We start from the raw sequence: 14,791 nt of genomic DNA on the forward strand, positions 1-14,791 counted from the left end.
AGGAGACACTCAGAAGTATATCAACATCTCACTTACATCAGACAAATACACCTTATTGCTTGATTTATCATACACTTCAATTGTAATTTCATAAAATCTGCCCGTTTCTAGGACCCATCTGTCACCTGGATGAACTGCAAAGCCTACAAAACAGGAGATATTGAACAGCACAAACTTTATGTAATGAATAAAAACACTAAAATTCCAGTTGTCCACATTTTAAGATGTCCTTTAATTGTTTGAAGCTGCTTATTACAGATGAAAGAAAAACATTTACTGTTGAATCCATTTCACACAGAGCTTATTTTCTGAATAAAAACACTTTTCTAAGATAAAGTCAGACAAGAAACAAAAGGGTGCATATACAGAGAAAAACAACGGAGGAATAAAAGCAAATTATATTAAGCAATCAGGAAAATGGTGCCAGTACCAACCTAAATAACCAGGATTTACAACATAGATAGTGCTGTTTGGTAGCCTGGAAACACCCTGCATGCGAATACCTGAAATCTCAGTAAAGGAATACAAAAGTTCCAACAACGTCAAGTCAAGATCAGCATCATCCTGTGGTTCCTTGTACCTCTTGGGAGATTTAGAGCTACTTCTACACTAACAACAAACATTACCCAATCCACCCAGAAAAGACAGTGAGCATTTTAGAGACTGCACTAGAGAATCTAAAGTCCCATCACGTTCCCACACTGACTGAGGAGAACAGCCATGATTTCATTATCTTATTGCAGCCTAATTTCTTAGAAAAATTTAAGGAATTAGGCTGCTCTTTTAAGACGGAATTCACAGCTGTTCTGCTCTCTATGGCCCCACCAGGTGCTCCTGATTTTCAAGGCTACTGGTACACATACGCATCATTTTATCTTTCTGTGCTACAAAGAGAACAAAGTTTGTCCCCTGTCACAAAGACCTGGATGGAAAAGCATAACCTCAGAAGGATACTCTTGTGTCCAAGTATGAGATTAGTTTGTCCCTGTTGCATTGCAGTTACAATGGATGTTTCCTGGTCCAACCTGGCAACTGGCCAGGATGGGTCTCCCTCAGGACCAAGCACGTTGTTCTGGAGCTGCAGCTCGTACTGATCAGATGGCATCATTAATTCTGGACATAAAACAAGACAACATGTGAAACAATAAAAGCAAATATGTCAGTGTTTGGATGCTGATAATTACAGCTGATTAATTTTTAATTGATGTCTAAAGCACGCATTAAATTAGTATTTTTAATGGCTTGTAGAAATAGTGCTTCTGTGATCAACACATGCACACACATAAAAACTGAGCTGCCTGCCTCATTTGCATTTATTTGAAGTCTAATTTCCAACTAGTATCACCCTACTGCTCAGACCTAACATCTAATTCTTTCCCAGCTTCAAAAGTGGTGACATTATTATTTTTAACAAGTTACTGATAATTTCTGCTGCTTCATCCCATGCTACAAGCTGATGACAGGCCTAGTAAAATACTTCATATCTAGCTGTTAGAGTTTTCTTTGTTTAAAATAAGTTATTAACAGCACAGGCTCCTTCTAACAATGGATGCAATTACGAACTTCCACACCTGTAAGTGCAGGTAAAGCCAGTTGACTGCTGCTGCAAATTCAGTTGTCAAGAAAACAATCTCCATAAGCAAAGGCACTAACCTATGTTCAGTTTAACTAAGAAAGTCAGACACAATTTCTTTGTCAATGTGGAATCAGAATTACAGCACTAACTCTTCAGTTGCCCTCAGCATTGTGTCCTCAACAAACCTATGAGAGTACAGCTTTTAAAGGTGTAATTAATTTCTGTGAGAGAAATTCTAAATGGCTGCATCACTGGGGCTTAGAAAAACAACGTTAAATATTAGCAAAGCTATCTACCCCTATTTAAAAAATTTCCTTGCAGTGAAAAATCCATACCTAATCTCAAAGAAAAGAAAGAATGAAAGAAATAAAAACAGAGCAAACCTGTAATCTTCCCTTGTCTTATTTTCTGAACTTTGTACTTTATTGATGTTCCTACTAGAAGATAAACATCATATGCTGGATTTAAAAGGATGTTTTCCAGAATAAGCAATCTGACTTCTGCCGGAGGTACATGCTATTGATTGAGGGGAAAAAAAAAATAAAAATAAAAGAAAAAATAAATCAGTTCATCCATATGAAACATACCAGGCTGCAGTAACTTAAAACTCATAAATTCAAAGCATTGCTTTCTTTAATTAGCTCTTTATTATCATCATCTTAATATCTGCAGGGAGAGGGAAATGCGGAAGACAATGAATTGTACACAGATCCACTTTGTGTGTTAACCACAAAAAATAAGTTAATGAAAAATAGACAAGAAAGCTTATTCAAATCTATGCAAGCCCTTAAAAGTAAATGAATTAATAATTTAACATGTAAATGACAAAAGAAAGATATCTAGGAGAGTGGGATGGAGGGGAGGGAGGGATGTATTTTTCTTGTTAAAGAAAGGGAAAATTGTTAAAGCACTCAAAGAAAAGCTGGCTTTGGCTACTCAATTATTTTAGTGATGAAAATCCACAACATTAAGTGAACACAAACTGGAAACCCAATTGCATCATGCCAGGAGGATGGCAGAGAGTTCTCATTCCTCACATGCACCAGGGATCATCCTTGAGCCCCAGACAGGTACCTGCAGAGTAATGCCTGACCACTCCCTGCTTGGCAGAAGCCAGCAGTGTTGATATCTTCCCAGTATCTGCATTGACACTGCTGTGAAAACTTATCCTACGTGGCATTAAGCAGCTGCTTCAGCACTACTGTGTTAGCTGTATTCATCTACTGCTACAGTTTTAAGCACAAGTTTTCAAGTTAGTCTTTTTTATTTTTTTCCCCTCTAACTCCTGGTTCAGCATCAGGAGCTGGTTGATAACTTAGAACAATGCACCATTAAGAAGCTATGGGTCTCAGAAGTATCTATAGACATTAACGCACCATGTCCTATACTTCAAATATTCACTATCACTACTCACTTTCAAAGAGAGAAATGGAGACAGAGGAGGAATCAACTGGACATGGTTCAAAAAGGAAAGTGAAATGAAAGTCTTCTGGACACATTCCAGAAACAATTTCTTTTACTTTATTCTCTTCTTACTGCCAGTCTCCACAGCAACTAAAAGAGGGAAACAATTCCCATCTACTCATGGTTCAGTAACGTTATGCAAAGTGGAAGGAAAACAAGTCTATGTTGGACATCATTTTGGTTTAGTTTTTGGGAGGATACAGAAATACTTGGGACAGATGCACAGCAGCACAGATACTATTCAGACACTGAAATTTACTTTCCCTACTGTAAAAAAAAGATGCCTCCATAGAACACTATTTATAATTTCATCACATAGACTGAATCAAATTCACTGGTTTACTACATTAGAAATATGACAGACAACTGTATAAATTCTACTGCAGTTCTTTGAGGGATACTCCCTGAAAACATGCAGTCTGACAGCAGTGAAAGGTTTAAATGAACCACCAGCCACAAGCAAAGAACCATAAATGCAAGTAATGGTATTCCAATTACACTTACTGTATCAGCTCAAATCTCATTCAGAAAAACGTAAGGGAAAAACCAACCAAGCTACAAGCATTCATGAAAGAGTATTAATAAGGAGTTCATCTCTAATACTGCATAATTTTAGGGCAAGTACATTCAGCTGACTTACTTATCAAGGGCAGCAATGGAACATAGAACATTTTCATAGAACAATTTTTATAGGTATGGGCTAAGTAACTCCAGCTTAAACAGAATCATTAAACATGTATATGTGATGTAACACAAAAACCTCTGAATCAGACTGCAGATATGAGACAGACTTCAGGAAAAAAAGCAGTGTTTTATACAAAGATTTCTTAAGGTTGCTAACAGCAAAATGCCAAGTATTCCTGTTAAAATTAACAGGCAACTGAGATGGTTTTACTTTGTTGCTAAGGAAAGACAACTCTGCTACCAGAGTTAAATGAAAAACTGTCACACTATTACAAAGAAAGAACTATCGTGCTTCTATAACTGCTGGGAAAGCTGCCAGCACAGCGGTTGAGCTCTCCTGTAGCACGGATATCTCGATTCCAAAGACCTTCCTTAGAAACCAAGATCTAACAAAGTAGAATAAAATACAAACCGAGAAGTTGCATAACAGGCATCACATGCACAACGGGAAATAAATGTATATCCAAGACAGCAATTCTCACTCCAGTTATTTATTAATTCAGAAAAGACCTAAAAAGTTCTCGTTTAAACAAACAAAAAAAACCCCTAATAAAACAGAAAGACATAAAAGGCCAATGTACTACTGGATGTACTACCATAAGCATGATTCTTATTGGATATGTAAGACAAATGGCTGTCAGGAGTAATAAAATCTCATAGAAGCATTTGAATAGTGCTCCTCAGCCACAGGGCCTTTGTCAGTCAGAGTCAGGTTTAGGAACAATTTCTGGCACTTGTGCTGGGTAAGACAGCTAAACCAAGGTAATTGCATCGAGCTCCAATAAAACGAGCACCTTCTGTGACATGGACTACAAAATCAGCCCAGGAAGACTGAGATGCAGCACTGATATCCACAACAGCATCAGATGTTACTAGAATCAATATAGCAGTGTGTTCCTGTAACAGAGAGCTGTAAGACTAAATTAAAGAAATAGAATGATGCATGCAAGTTACTTACCTTATAGACACTCTCATGTATTCTTGCTTTTAATTTAGAACTCCCTGTTTTCATTCCAGACACCAAAATTGTATCTCCCTGCTTGGCAACTTTTTCCATCTCTGATATGTAAGAGGGTGGGATATAAGTTGATTCTAAGAACTTGAGTATACTGGAAAGCAAAAAGTGAGCATAAAAATTAACCAGTCTTTATAAGCCTGTACAGAAACACCACCATCTATTCCCACCTATTTCCATGTTTTTTGCAAATTTAAGATGCCTGTCTGGGACCAGATATCCAAATTTTACTTATTCTTGAACATATCTGCAGCTAATTTGCATGACTGATAAAATATTGTTTGAAGCTTGTTTGCCAGCTTTCTAAAGGTATCAGAAAGCTGCACATTTTCTGTAACGATTCCCCAGTTTTTACAGTAGGTGTGGACTGCAAAAAAACTCTGCATTGCTGTGGAACAGCAGATGTGAAAGACCCTACAGCTTATGTTCATAAAAGCAATAGCTTAACAAACCAGAACGCAACTTTGACTTGTATAAAGAAGCTTGGATTAATTTAATAAATTAAGAAGAAAATAAAATAAAATAAAATAAAATAAAATAAAATAAAATAAAATAAAATAAAATAAAATAAAATAAAATAAAATAAATTCCACTCTTACAGAGCTGATTTCCCCACATTTTATATATATGTATATATATTATCTTGTAAATAAGCCAGATTTGTCAAAGGAAGATATAACTTCCCACGTTAACTTATGTCCCTCACAATCTACAAACATTTTGTTGGAACCTGTTTGTGAAGTAACTGAATTCTCTATTGCTTGAGTTTGAACTTATTTAATCTTACAAGTACATTAGAGAAGATTTGAATAATGCTGAAGGACTCTATAAACTGCTCTGTGAGAAAAATCTGTGTCTCGCATATAGAGCCTGGTCAAATTCAACAACATATGAGAGGCGCTTTTACTTCACGTGAGTGTTCTTAGTAAAGTCCAAGTTCCCCACAGTATTTAAGACAATGAATACGAGCACATCATTAGACAACGGGATCCCAGCATGCTGACTGTTTTATTTCCATTCTGTTGGTGTCAGTGTAAAGATAAAACTTTCAGACTACAACAAGAAAATCCTAAGCAGTCCCCAAATTAAGTTATCTTAATGGAGTCTGACATTTCTGTTTGGAGCCATTTTAGTTCCATTACTCTAAGCTGAAAACTGGAAAAATAAAACCAACGCTATTAAAGGACAGAATGCATAAATAAAAAGTCAAAAACAAAACAAGGCATGAAGTGATCTGGCAAGAAACATAGGAGCAAAGAAAATCATACAGCTCAACCTCTATTCCTGCTCCTGCCACAGGTGACTCTCTGACTTCTGAGCAAAAACTCTACCTCCTTTAAATGGACAGATCAGCAATTCCCAACTACATAAGAACACTGGAAAACACTAAACTCATTAATGAGTTGGGAAGGAAGAAAAAAAGAAAAGCACTTCTAAATTCCAATCAATCTATTTTCAGAGCCAGTACTGGTAATGAACCAAGCACCATGACTTCGTCAGTTGAGCGCTTTCTACTCATTGCCTTGACAGATAGAATTCAGTTATTTCACTGGCCTTAAGAGCCATACCAAGCATACAAGCAGCCTCCTGGTCCTTTCTCATTTAAAGGTTAGTTACTTCGAAAGCTATTTCAGCATTAGAACTGGGTGTTGGCTGACACCTGAAGCAACCTGAGTTGAGAGAGCCCCTTTCTGGATGTTTTTCGCACAATACTAGTTCTTGAGTTACTAGAATAGAGAAACCTGGACTGCTCATTAGCACTATCAGTTGTTAAACTAAATAGAGCTGAAAGTGCCCAGGCTGTTGAGTAGATAGTTAAAACAAACAACAAAAACACATATACACATACTTCAACCAACATTTGAGCATTATCTTAGGTGCCCACAGGGTAAACTAGAAATGGAGAAATATTTACATAGCAACTTACAGTACAGGAGATTTACCTTTTCTTTTTTAATTTGAGAACAACATAAATCAACTTACCGCAGTGCGTTGTGGGAATCTGAGAAGCCATCAGCCTCTGTGTCTTTTACAATCGTCCAGTCAAACACTAACCCTGCCAATGTGCTGAAAGTGTTTCCTACAAAGCAAACAATTAGATTAAAACAAAACTACCAACACCCATAGAGCCTTCCTGGAACAAAACTTTTCTTTCCAAAGTGATTCTCTCTTATCCCCAAGAAGAACACTATCAGTAACTACAGAATTTATAATCTATTTTGCTTTACTGACGTGCAAATTCAAGATCATTCTGTTTATCACAGAAGCTGAACAATGGAGGATAGGTGGAGACAGCTGCACCTAAGATACCCTTGGCACCAGCCTTGACTAAAACAAACCCAGCACCTTTCATTTAAAAATATAGATCTGAGACACCTTTTGGGGAACATGAGATCACAGCACTGATGTACTACAATTTCTACATATATTGCTGAATTTTTTGAACACCTTTTTTCTAGAAAGCTCAACTAAAAGACTGAAAAATAGTAATATTAGAAAGGAGCAAATTGGAATAAACTGGCTGAAAGCAAGGATATTTCATGATTACAGTTAAGTATGGATTGAGATTATTCAGATTATAAAATCTGAAGGATTTTATACTTTCGGTGTGGGTCTTGCTGAGAATTGCAGTTCATTGGGACAAATGAATTTACTGTATTTTAAAGGCTGTTTTCAATTGTGTTCTCCCAGGTGCAAACCAAGTATTTTTGATTAAAAGAAACTGATTTTCAAAGCTTTGAGTGTTCTCCAATCTCTGAATCTTAGACTGGGATGTTTAGTCCTAAAGCTCGTAACAAACAGCTTCTTTCAGTCACTCAAATTAAAGGCTCATTCTGGTTGCTAAACTTCTGCTCCTGCTCAAACTCTAACTCAGATGGTGTCCAAGGGAAATCTGTCCATCAAGCATGCTTGAGTGGTTACAGAAATATCAAACCAATGATCTGATATTACACATAATATAAAAAGAAATTTACTTCTCACTATCTGATATTGCCACACATAGCCTGGTAACATTGGTTTTACAAATAAACTGATGCACGATGGGCTCATTAACTACCCTAAATGAACAACTCAAGCTTTTAGAGCTGTTTATATCCTATCATTTCCTTCCGACTAGCTGTCCTAAATATCATTTAGTTTGCAAGAGTGTTCATGCATGTCTGAAAACAGACTGTAGAAAAAAGCTTCTTTTTCTTTTAAACCAGTAGCACGGTTCTTTCTGACAGAACAGACAGAACGAAAAGCAGAAGCTTCATGCTCTTAATAAATATATATTTAATCCACATACACTGATGTTTATGAGCCTAAACCACACTTCCTAAGAACGAGTCCTTCTGTAATGATTAAGGGATTGGTGAATGGTCCTTAACATCATCTCTGAACATCCTGATAGATGTTTGGTTAGACTAAAAATGTTCCTACACAAAATTCGTTAGATTATCACATTTGAAAGGAAAAAAGAGAAGAAGAAAGAAAGTAAAACTAGCTTCCTTGTAATCCTCAGCCTATAGCTAAATCCTAACATGACATTTCAACAGAACAAGTACTGCAACTTCTTACATTATATTCTTACTCCTGACCTGAAGGTACAGTTGCTAACAGCTGACATCTTTATTTTACTGGCTTTAAATACTGATTTTCAAAACTGCTCCTAGCACTAGCTTGAATTGTCCTGAGCAAGTAAGGAAAAAAGGCAGGGAAAAGACATTAGAAATCAAGTAGCATTTGATTTCCATATTCAGATAGTTGAGTACATAGGTTTTATACCTAAACAAAATCAATAGATTACTGAATATTAATATCCAGAGCACTTCTGTTAGATTACCCAGCATGGTTTTTAATATTCAATATATTAGACAATTAAGTGTTTCAGCAATAATAGATTGCTTACCTTCTGAATCTAAAGCTTGAATTTTTAGCTCTAGAGGTGAGTCTTCAAGATAGAGCTCTCTTGTTGTGGATACGATTTGTATGCCATGAATTATATCAACAATAGCATCACAACGAAGAACCTGTCCAGTCACTTCAAGAGAAATCACACAAAATCAGTAGCACTGGACGCGCTCATCATCCAAACAACATCAGTAACAAGACAAAACACACTTCAAATTTAAGCTGATGGTGCAAGACGCTGGCATGGAAGGAAGTTAAATTAGGTCATGACCTTGGCTAAGAAACATTCGGTCAAATGGTGATTCTGGCTAAACAAGAGAAGCAGTTCCCTCCTTCACAGTTCCCTTCCTCACTGAGAAAAAATATTAGACTTTTTTCATCTCCAACTACACTAACAATAACAGACATTTTCTCTGAATATATACTAAGTGTTTGTACAGCACAATTGCCAGACACAGCTCACAACCTAAAGAACTTAATGGCTGCTACCCAGAGACCGTAAAATTCTATGTCACTGTGATTTAGTGACTGAAAGATAATAATTCAACCATCTGTTTTTGCATATCTATCATTCTAAAAACTAAGCATGTACATTGTCTGACGGACATAAAGGCAATTTCCAGCCTTCTAAAGGACAAACTGTTTTCAACTATCACCTCAATTTATTATTATTTTTTAATTAATTACTTAACAAAAGTTAGAACTTACTTGTATCTTCAGCAAAGATGATACTTGTCAGACGTGTGGGCTGGGAGGACCGTGCCTGCACAACAGCTTTCTGTGAACACTGACGCTCACCTTGATCTGCAGGTTCTATGCTTGCGACCTCTGGCCTGGTAGAGGACCTACAAGATTACAGAGTTGTATTAGTAGTATTTAAACTACAGCTATAAAGTAATCAGATGGCTAATTGGAGGCACACAGGTTCATTAGACACCATAAAGCATTATCATATGCTTATCTTGGGCAAGATTCATTAATTCAATGTATTATTAATTCATAATATTGGTGTGCCTCCACAAAGTTTTGCTTACAGAAAGACCAGCCTTAAAGGATTTTAAAACAACAACCAAAACTGAATTGTCAAAATGTTTTATTTGTTAGATTTGAGATGCTTAAACAATGCACGCAAATATAAATATATTTTTATACTGGCTTAACACTGGCTCTAAAATAATACAGTGTTTGTATATTACCAGCACATTTACATTTGCTATAAAGTTACTTCTTTCAAAATCACCAATTTTCCTGATACTCTGTAGCTTCCTAAGCAAGCAAGAAACAGCTTGCCAACATTTAGCAAGTTCCTTAACAAGATTAGTATTCACAACCAGGCAACCTTTTCTTCTGAAGGTTTTATAAGCTGAGCTTGCAGATCTGACTTAATGAGCATTCAGGCAGTCTAAAATAAGCATGTACCTACGGAATTGACTTTTATTATTAAGTTCTTCACACTGTTTAATATTCTCTGCCATGAGAATTTTTGATTAATTGGAGATTTGGCTTTTTTACAGTCTGAAATTGATTGTTTACAACACAACAGGGGTTTCAATGTATTTTCTATTTGTTCTTTTAACATATCATTAAGTAACGTAGTACATAACTACAGTTAGCACTAATAGTGGTATTATAGAACTAAACTGAATGACAGAATAATTTTCACATTAGAAAAAGGAAGAAATAAACTAATAGTTTGAATGAAATTTTGTCTGTAAACTTAGATAAAGTCTAGAATTCTAAAGAAAAGTCCAAGCTTTTATGGCTGGATATGGGATAACTCTTGGCTGACACTACATTTTTAATTTTATTACTGACAGGATGCCTGCTTATCTGATGCAGCTACCTGAACTGGGTAGGTGACACTGGGCCTACCGAGATTTACATCACAAAGCAATCTGCATGATGTCTGGTTTGTTTGTTTGCTTGGCTTTTTTTTTTAAACATCAAAACTACAAAATATTTGTTGATCCCTCTATATCATTTGTCAACATCAAAAAACAAAAAAACCAAACCACTTTCTCAGACTCTGTCTGAGTCAGGGTCAAGCACAGAAAGGATAAGTCAAAATCAAATAGGCTATATATTATAATGGCATTACTCTGCTGCAGGATACAGAGGGCTCGCACTTGTGTCCTAGACAGACAAGTAACTTCTACTTTAAAATGACACCAAAGAGTGCAAATTATATCATCTTCCACTTACAGCAGGTCTTCAGCAGCACGTCAGTGTGATATATATTGAAAGCTAGGCTTGTCAGGGGTCAAAATTAGATCCTGAGAAGCAAGCAATGGGAAGCATGTCTGGCACTAGCTCTCAATCTCATATCAGCCTCTAAGAGAAAGAGCAAGGCAGGGAGGAGGGGGATAATAGAAAGGAGGAGGAGGTGGAAAAAAGCTGAGAGAAGTGCCAATATTTATTTCCTCATGAATAAAACCCTACTTACAGGGAAACTGACTGAAGTTGCAATACAACAGCCAGCCCTCTCGCTCATTTCCATTTCACTCTTAAGCTTTTCTCCCTTGGACACAGAACTGAGTGGCAAGATTATGTCCATGGATCTATCCAGCTTCATTCCTGTATTTTTATTTACTGTTTTGTGATATCATATATGAATACTTCAAGGATTACATTTAATCTCCTTATCAGCTGGTTTAAAGATAAAGCAAACATTATTTCCCTACATCCAACAATACACTACTAATTTGTATTGCTTCCACATATTACGTTGCTTTGTCAGCTCTTTGGACCAAATGTAGCTGATTAAATGAGCAAAAATCCACCTTTGCAGAAATGTACTGTAACTGAATTGATTATCTCAGAATATTCAGGTATGGAGGCAGATGTACAAGAAAAAAGGAAAGCAGTAAAAGTTTTAAAGAGTTTCATAGGGCTGGAGTGACCAATACATTAGGTGCCTTCTGCTCATTTTGAATGCCAGTAGTGTTAGCCACTGCTGGCATAAAATGAACGTGAGGCAGAACAGCATGCAGACAACTGTAGCTGTCCGATCAAAAGTATGTTCCTAGAGAACTGAGAGAATTGGGTAGAGTTGCCTGAAATCTCAAGGATTTGTAGCTATCCAGTGGGAGATTATCTCTATTGCTCATATCATCAATGGTGCAGAGCCACAGCAGCACAGCCTGCCTCTGTACCCAACCTCAGGCTGATCCTGATCTGCTTCTACATCCAGAGGAGCTCCCAGTGGAGCTGAGAAAGCACCCACTGAAGTGTGGGCACCCCCCAGAGGAGAGGGAGCGCTCTGCCAATACTCGACTGTGTCCCTACTAGGGTGAAATGCAGCACAGGTGAAAACCAAAGGAAGGAGTAAGAATAGCAGGCAGTAACAATCTCTACATAATGAGTATTTTTATAGCAAGGGAAGTGATAGTCAGAGTCTCGCACTAGAATTTTTCAGTTAGAAACTAAGACAAGGCTTTTGTAGACTCCTGCTAACACAGGTATCCAGGAAACAACAGCAGTGATGGAAAAGCAGAATATCTTTAGATTGTCAGCAGCAAAACAAGGTTACAGACTTGGTCAGCAGCCCTGCTGTGTTATTACAGAATGCTGCAAGCCATCAGATATATCTCATGGACTGATAAGACTAATTTACAAACCAATAACAGAAATGCAAGATAAGGAGTCAGAGAACGAGCTTTGCTGGCCATCTATTGCAACAGCAGCTTTGCACACAGGCTTTGGTTTCTCAGAATGTACCACCCATGACAGCCCAAACAGCACCGAGCCATTGCAGCTTAAAATAAAATAAATCAAAAAGCATCCAAGGAATTTTGAAGCATCACAATGATCATTTTGAAAACCAGCTTTCAGAGGTAAACATGGACAGATAAGCTCCAAAGAGAAACTGGAAGATATTAAGTCACCAAATGTCATGGACAAGAAATTAGTCATGTCAAGCATCCAGGATCCATGCCCAATGTGGTGCTTCAAATACTCAAATGATAGCTTTGGGAGACAGATGCTGATAACATGAGGGCAGCATTAATTTGCTACCTCCCACCCTACAATCACCTGCATTAGGCAACCTCAGTGCCTTCCTCAGACACACCAACAGCCCCAAACGTGCAATTCCTGCTCTCACACACGGAAGCCTAACACTTATTTTACAGACAGTCATTACTTCTGAGCTCATTATAATTTGGTACTTCCAAACTTCTGCAGTTAATGGCCTCTCTCCATTAGCAGCCACTACCAACAGCCTTTTCAAGAAAGCACAGGAAACTTGTCAACAAGTCAACATAGACTTGCCCCTGCAAAGTCTGTATCTCTTTCTAACACCCTACAGCTCAAGGCCCATTAAGGCAAGGATGCAGAAAGAGAGATGCAGATGCAGTCTAGCAAACACGCTCAGAGCATGACAAGCATTGCTGCTTCTGCTCAGTCCCACACACAGCTACTGCTTCCTTCTGACGGTTTTGCAAGCACATGTTGAGTTTTACCACCCACATCCTGCCAGCCCCTGCAAAGCAGAAGTGAGCAAATACACATTCACAGCCCCAGTACAGAAAATGATGGCATCCTGTATGAAGCTGGTACGGGTTCCTTAATTCTCAACCAGAATTCATCTCTAAAGACATACAGAGGATGGAAACTGATGAAACTTATGGCAAACTGACAGTGTAACGTGCTCCGAAATGCCTATGGATCACACCCTAGAGTCTTACCCTTCCTTAGACCTTAGTGTGATGTACAGATGCTCACATACTTCTGACAGGGACTGGCACATGAAGGAAGGGCAGCAGCCAGCCCAGCATAAGCCTGTAAGGGACTCAGTTACTCAGTTACCTCCAGAGACTACAGAAAGGAAAAAGCAGCCCATGTAAGTTAATTACATCACCACCACATGCAGCTGGATCTAACTTGCTCCCAGCCAACTTCGGATGCTTCAATAACTGAGCCTCCTTCAACACCTGAGTTGCCATAGACCTAAACTGCAGAACTACACAGGGATGGGAAGGGTAGCAACATGAATAAACTAATACAGTGAAAGCAGACCCAAAACAACGTGTTTCAGAACTGCTCTGTTCAGTCCCTCGTTCACCTTGGTAACCAAACCCCGGACCCTCGTTACACAGCGAGGAAGGGGCATTTCTATAGCGGTTACTCCGAAGCAACGTGAGGCCGCGTGGCCGGGCGGCCTGACAGCACAGCGGATCCCACAGCGGCACCGGGAGGTCGGGGAGAGCGCTCCCCCCCTGGGAGGAGGGAGGGAACGAGGGAACGGCGCAGGTGCAGCCGGGAGAAGCGGCGGACAAAGAGCGGCGGCACCTGCACTCACCATCGGTAGCAGCCCTCGCTGGCTTCCAGCGTGAAGTTGACGCGGGTGCTGCGGGTGAAGGGCAGCAGCACTTTGGGGATGTTGAGCTTGGAGGAGGAGGAGGCGGCGAGGCGGTGGAGAAGGAGCAGGAGGAGCAACGCCCGGGGTGCGGGGGGAGCCATGCTCCGCCACAGGGAGCGACGCCGCTGGGGGAGGGAAAGGGCGGCAGTGCGCTGCGGGAGGAGGGACGTCAGCGGCGGGGCAGGGCGGGACGGCAACCCGGGGGGGCGGAGGGGTGAAGAGAGGAGAGGGGCCGGGCCTGCCCTGCCCTGCTGGAGCTCGATAAGAGGCTCGTCGAGCGCCTTGGCGCCCAGGCAGCTCTTCTCAAAGCATGGAGGTTTGTAGCAAGTTGGTTACTATAAGCTTTACCGGTTAAAAACGCAACCTGAATCCTTCCCCATCTCCCTCCCCGCAGTCCAAAACCACCACTGAGGAGATGTGTGTCGCCTTTCAACTTTTACATTATGTATCATTATATGTTACACTGTCACTGTGCTGGTTGTGCTACTTATAGTGTTGCTAAACAGTGCTTCTGTAACAAAAGCATCAGTTTGTTATATCTTTCAAATACATCCTGTATCCTTTCTGTGTGGTTCAAGTAAGACTTATTTACCTATGATCAGCACAGGAAAAGAAGTGGCGTGCAGACCAAAGTGCAGAAAGAGGTTAAGGAAGCCAGAAAGGGAACTCTGTGGGACGTGAACTCTGCAAGCCAGGTGAATGCAGTGGTGATTGTGGTCTGAGCAGCTTGGAGCCCCTCCAAGGAGCACAGTAAGTAGGTGGATTTTATCAGCTGGCCTTATGCTGCCTTGACCTTTGC

At 39.3% G+C, this 14,791-nt stretch overlaps 2 protein-coding genes across 2 annotated transcripts in view; one reads left to right on the top strand and one right to left on the bottom strand.

The window, feature by feature from the left end:
* Nucleotides 1-14,151, bottom strand: part of NUP210 (nucleoporin 210) — a 51,651-nt gene extending 37,500 nt beyond the window's left edge. The window contains exons 1-9 of the mRNA XM_015874797.2: nt 13,933-14,151; nt 9,342-9,478; nt 8,632-8,763; nt 6,723-6,819; nt 4,683-4,833; nt 1,960-2,092; nt 955-1,113; nt 435-503; nt 37-143 (exon numbers count right to left, since the gene is read on the bottom strand). Coding sequence (XP_015730283.1) covers nt 37-143; nt 435-503; nt 955-1,113; nt 1,960-2,092; nt 4,683-4,833; nt 6,723-6,819; nt 8,632-8,763; nt 9,342-9,478; nt 13,933-14,093 — 1,146 coding nt within the window. The 5' untranslated portion in view covers nt 14,094-14,151. The remainder of the gene's footprint in view (nt 1-36; nt 144-434; nt 504-954; nt 1,114-1,959; nt 2,093-4,682; nt 4,834-6,722; nt 6,820-8,631; nt 8,764-9,341; nt 9,479-13,932) is intronic.
* A 456-nt stretch (nt 14,152-14,607) lies between these two features.
* HDAC11 (histone deacetylase 11) overlaps nt 14,608-14,791 on the top strand; it is a 32,595-nt gene continuing 32,411 nt past the window's right edge. Inside the window, exon 1 of the mRNA XM_015874799.1 lies at nt 14,608-14,742. The gene's annotated coding sequence lies outside the window, so the exon portion shown is untranslated. The remainder of the gene's footprint in view (nt 14,743-14,791) is intronic.

Source organism: Coturnix japonica, chromosome 12 (assembly GCF_001577835.2).
Source record: "Coturnix japonica isolate 7356 chromosome 12, Coturnix japonica 2.1, whole genome shotgun sequence".
NCBI lineage: Eukaryota > Metazoa > Chordata > Aves > Galliformes > Phasianidae > Coturnix > Coturnix japonica.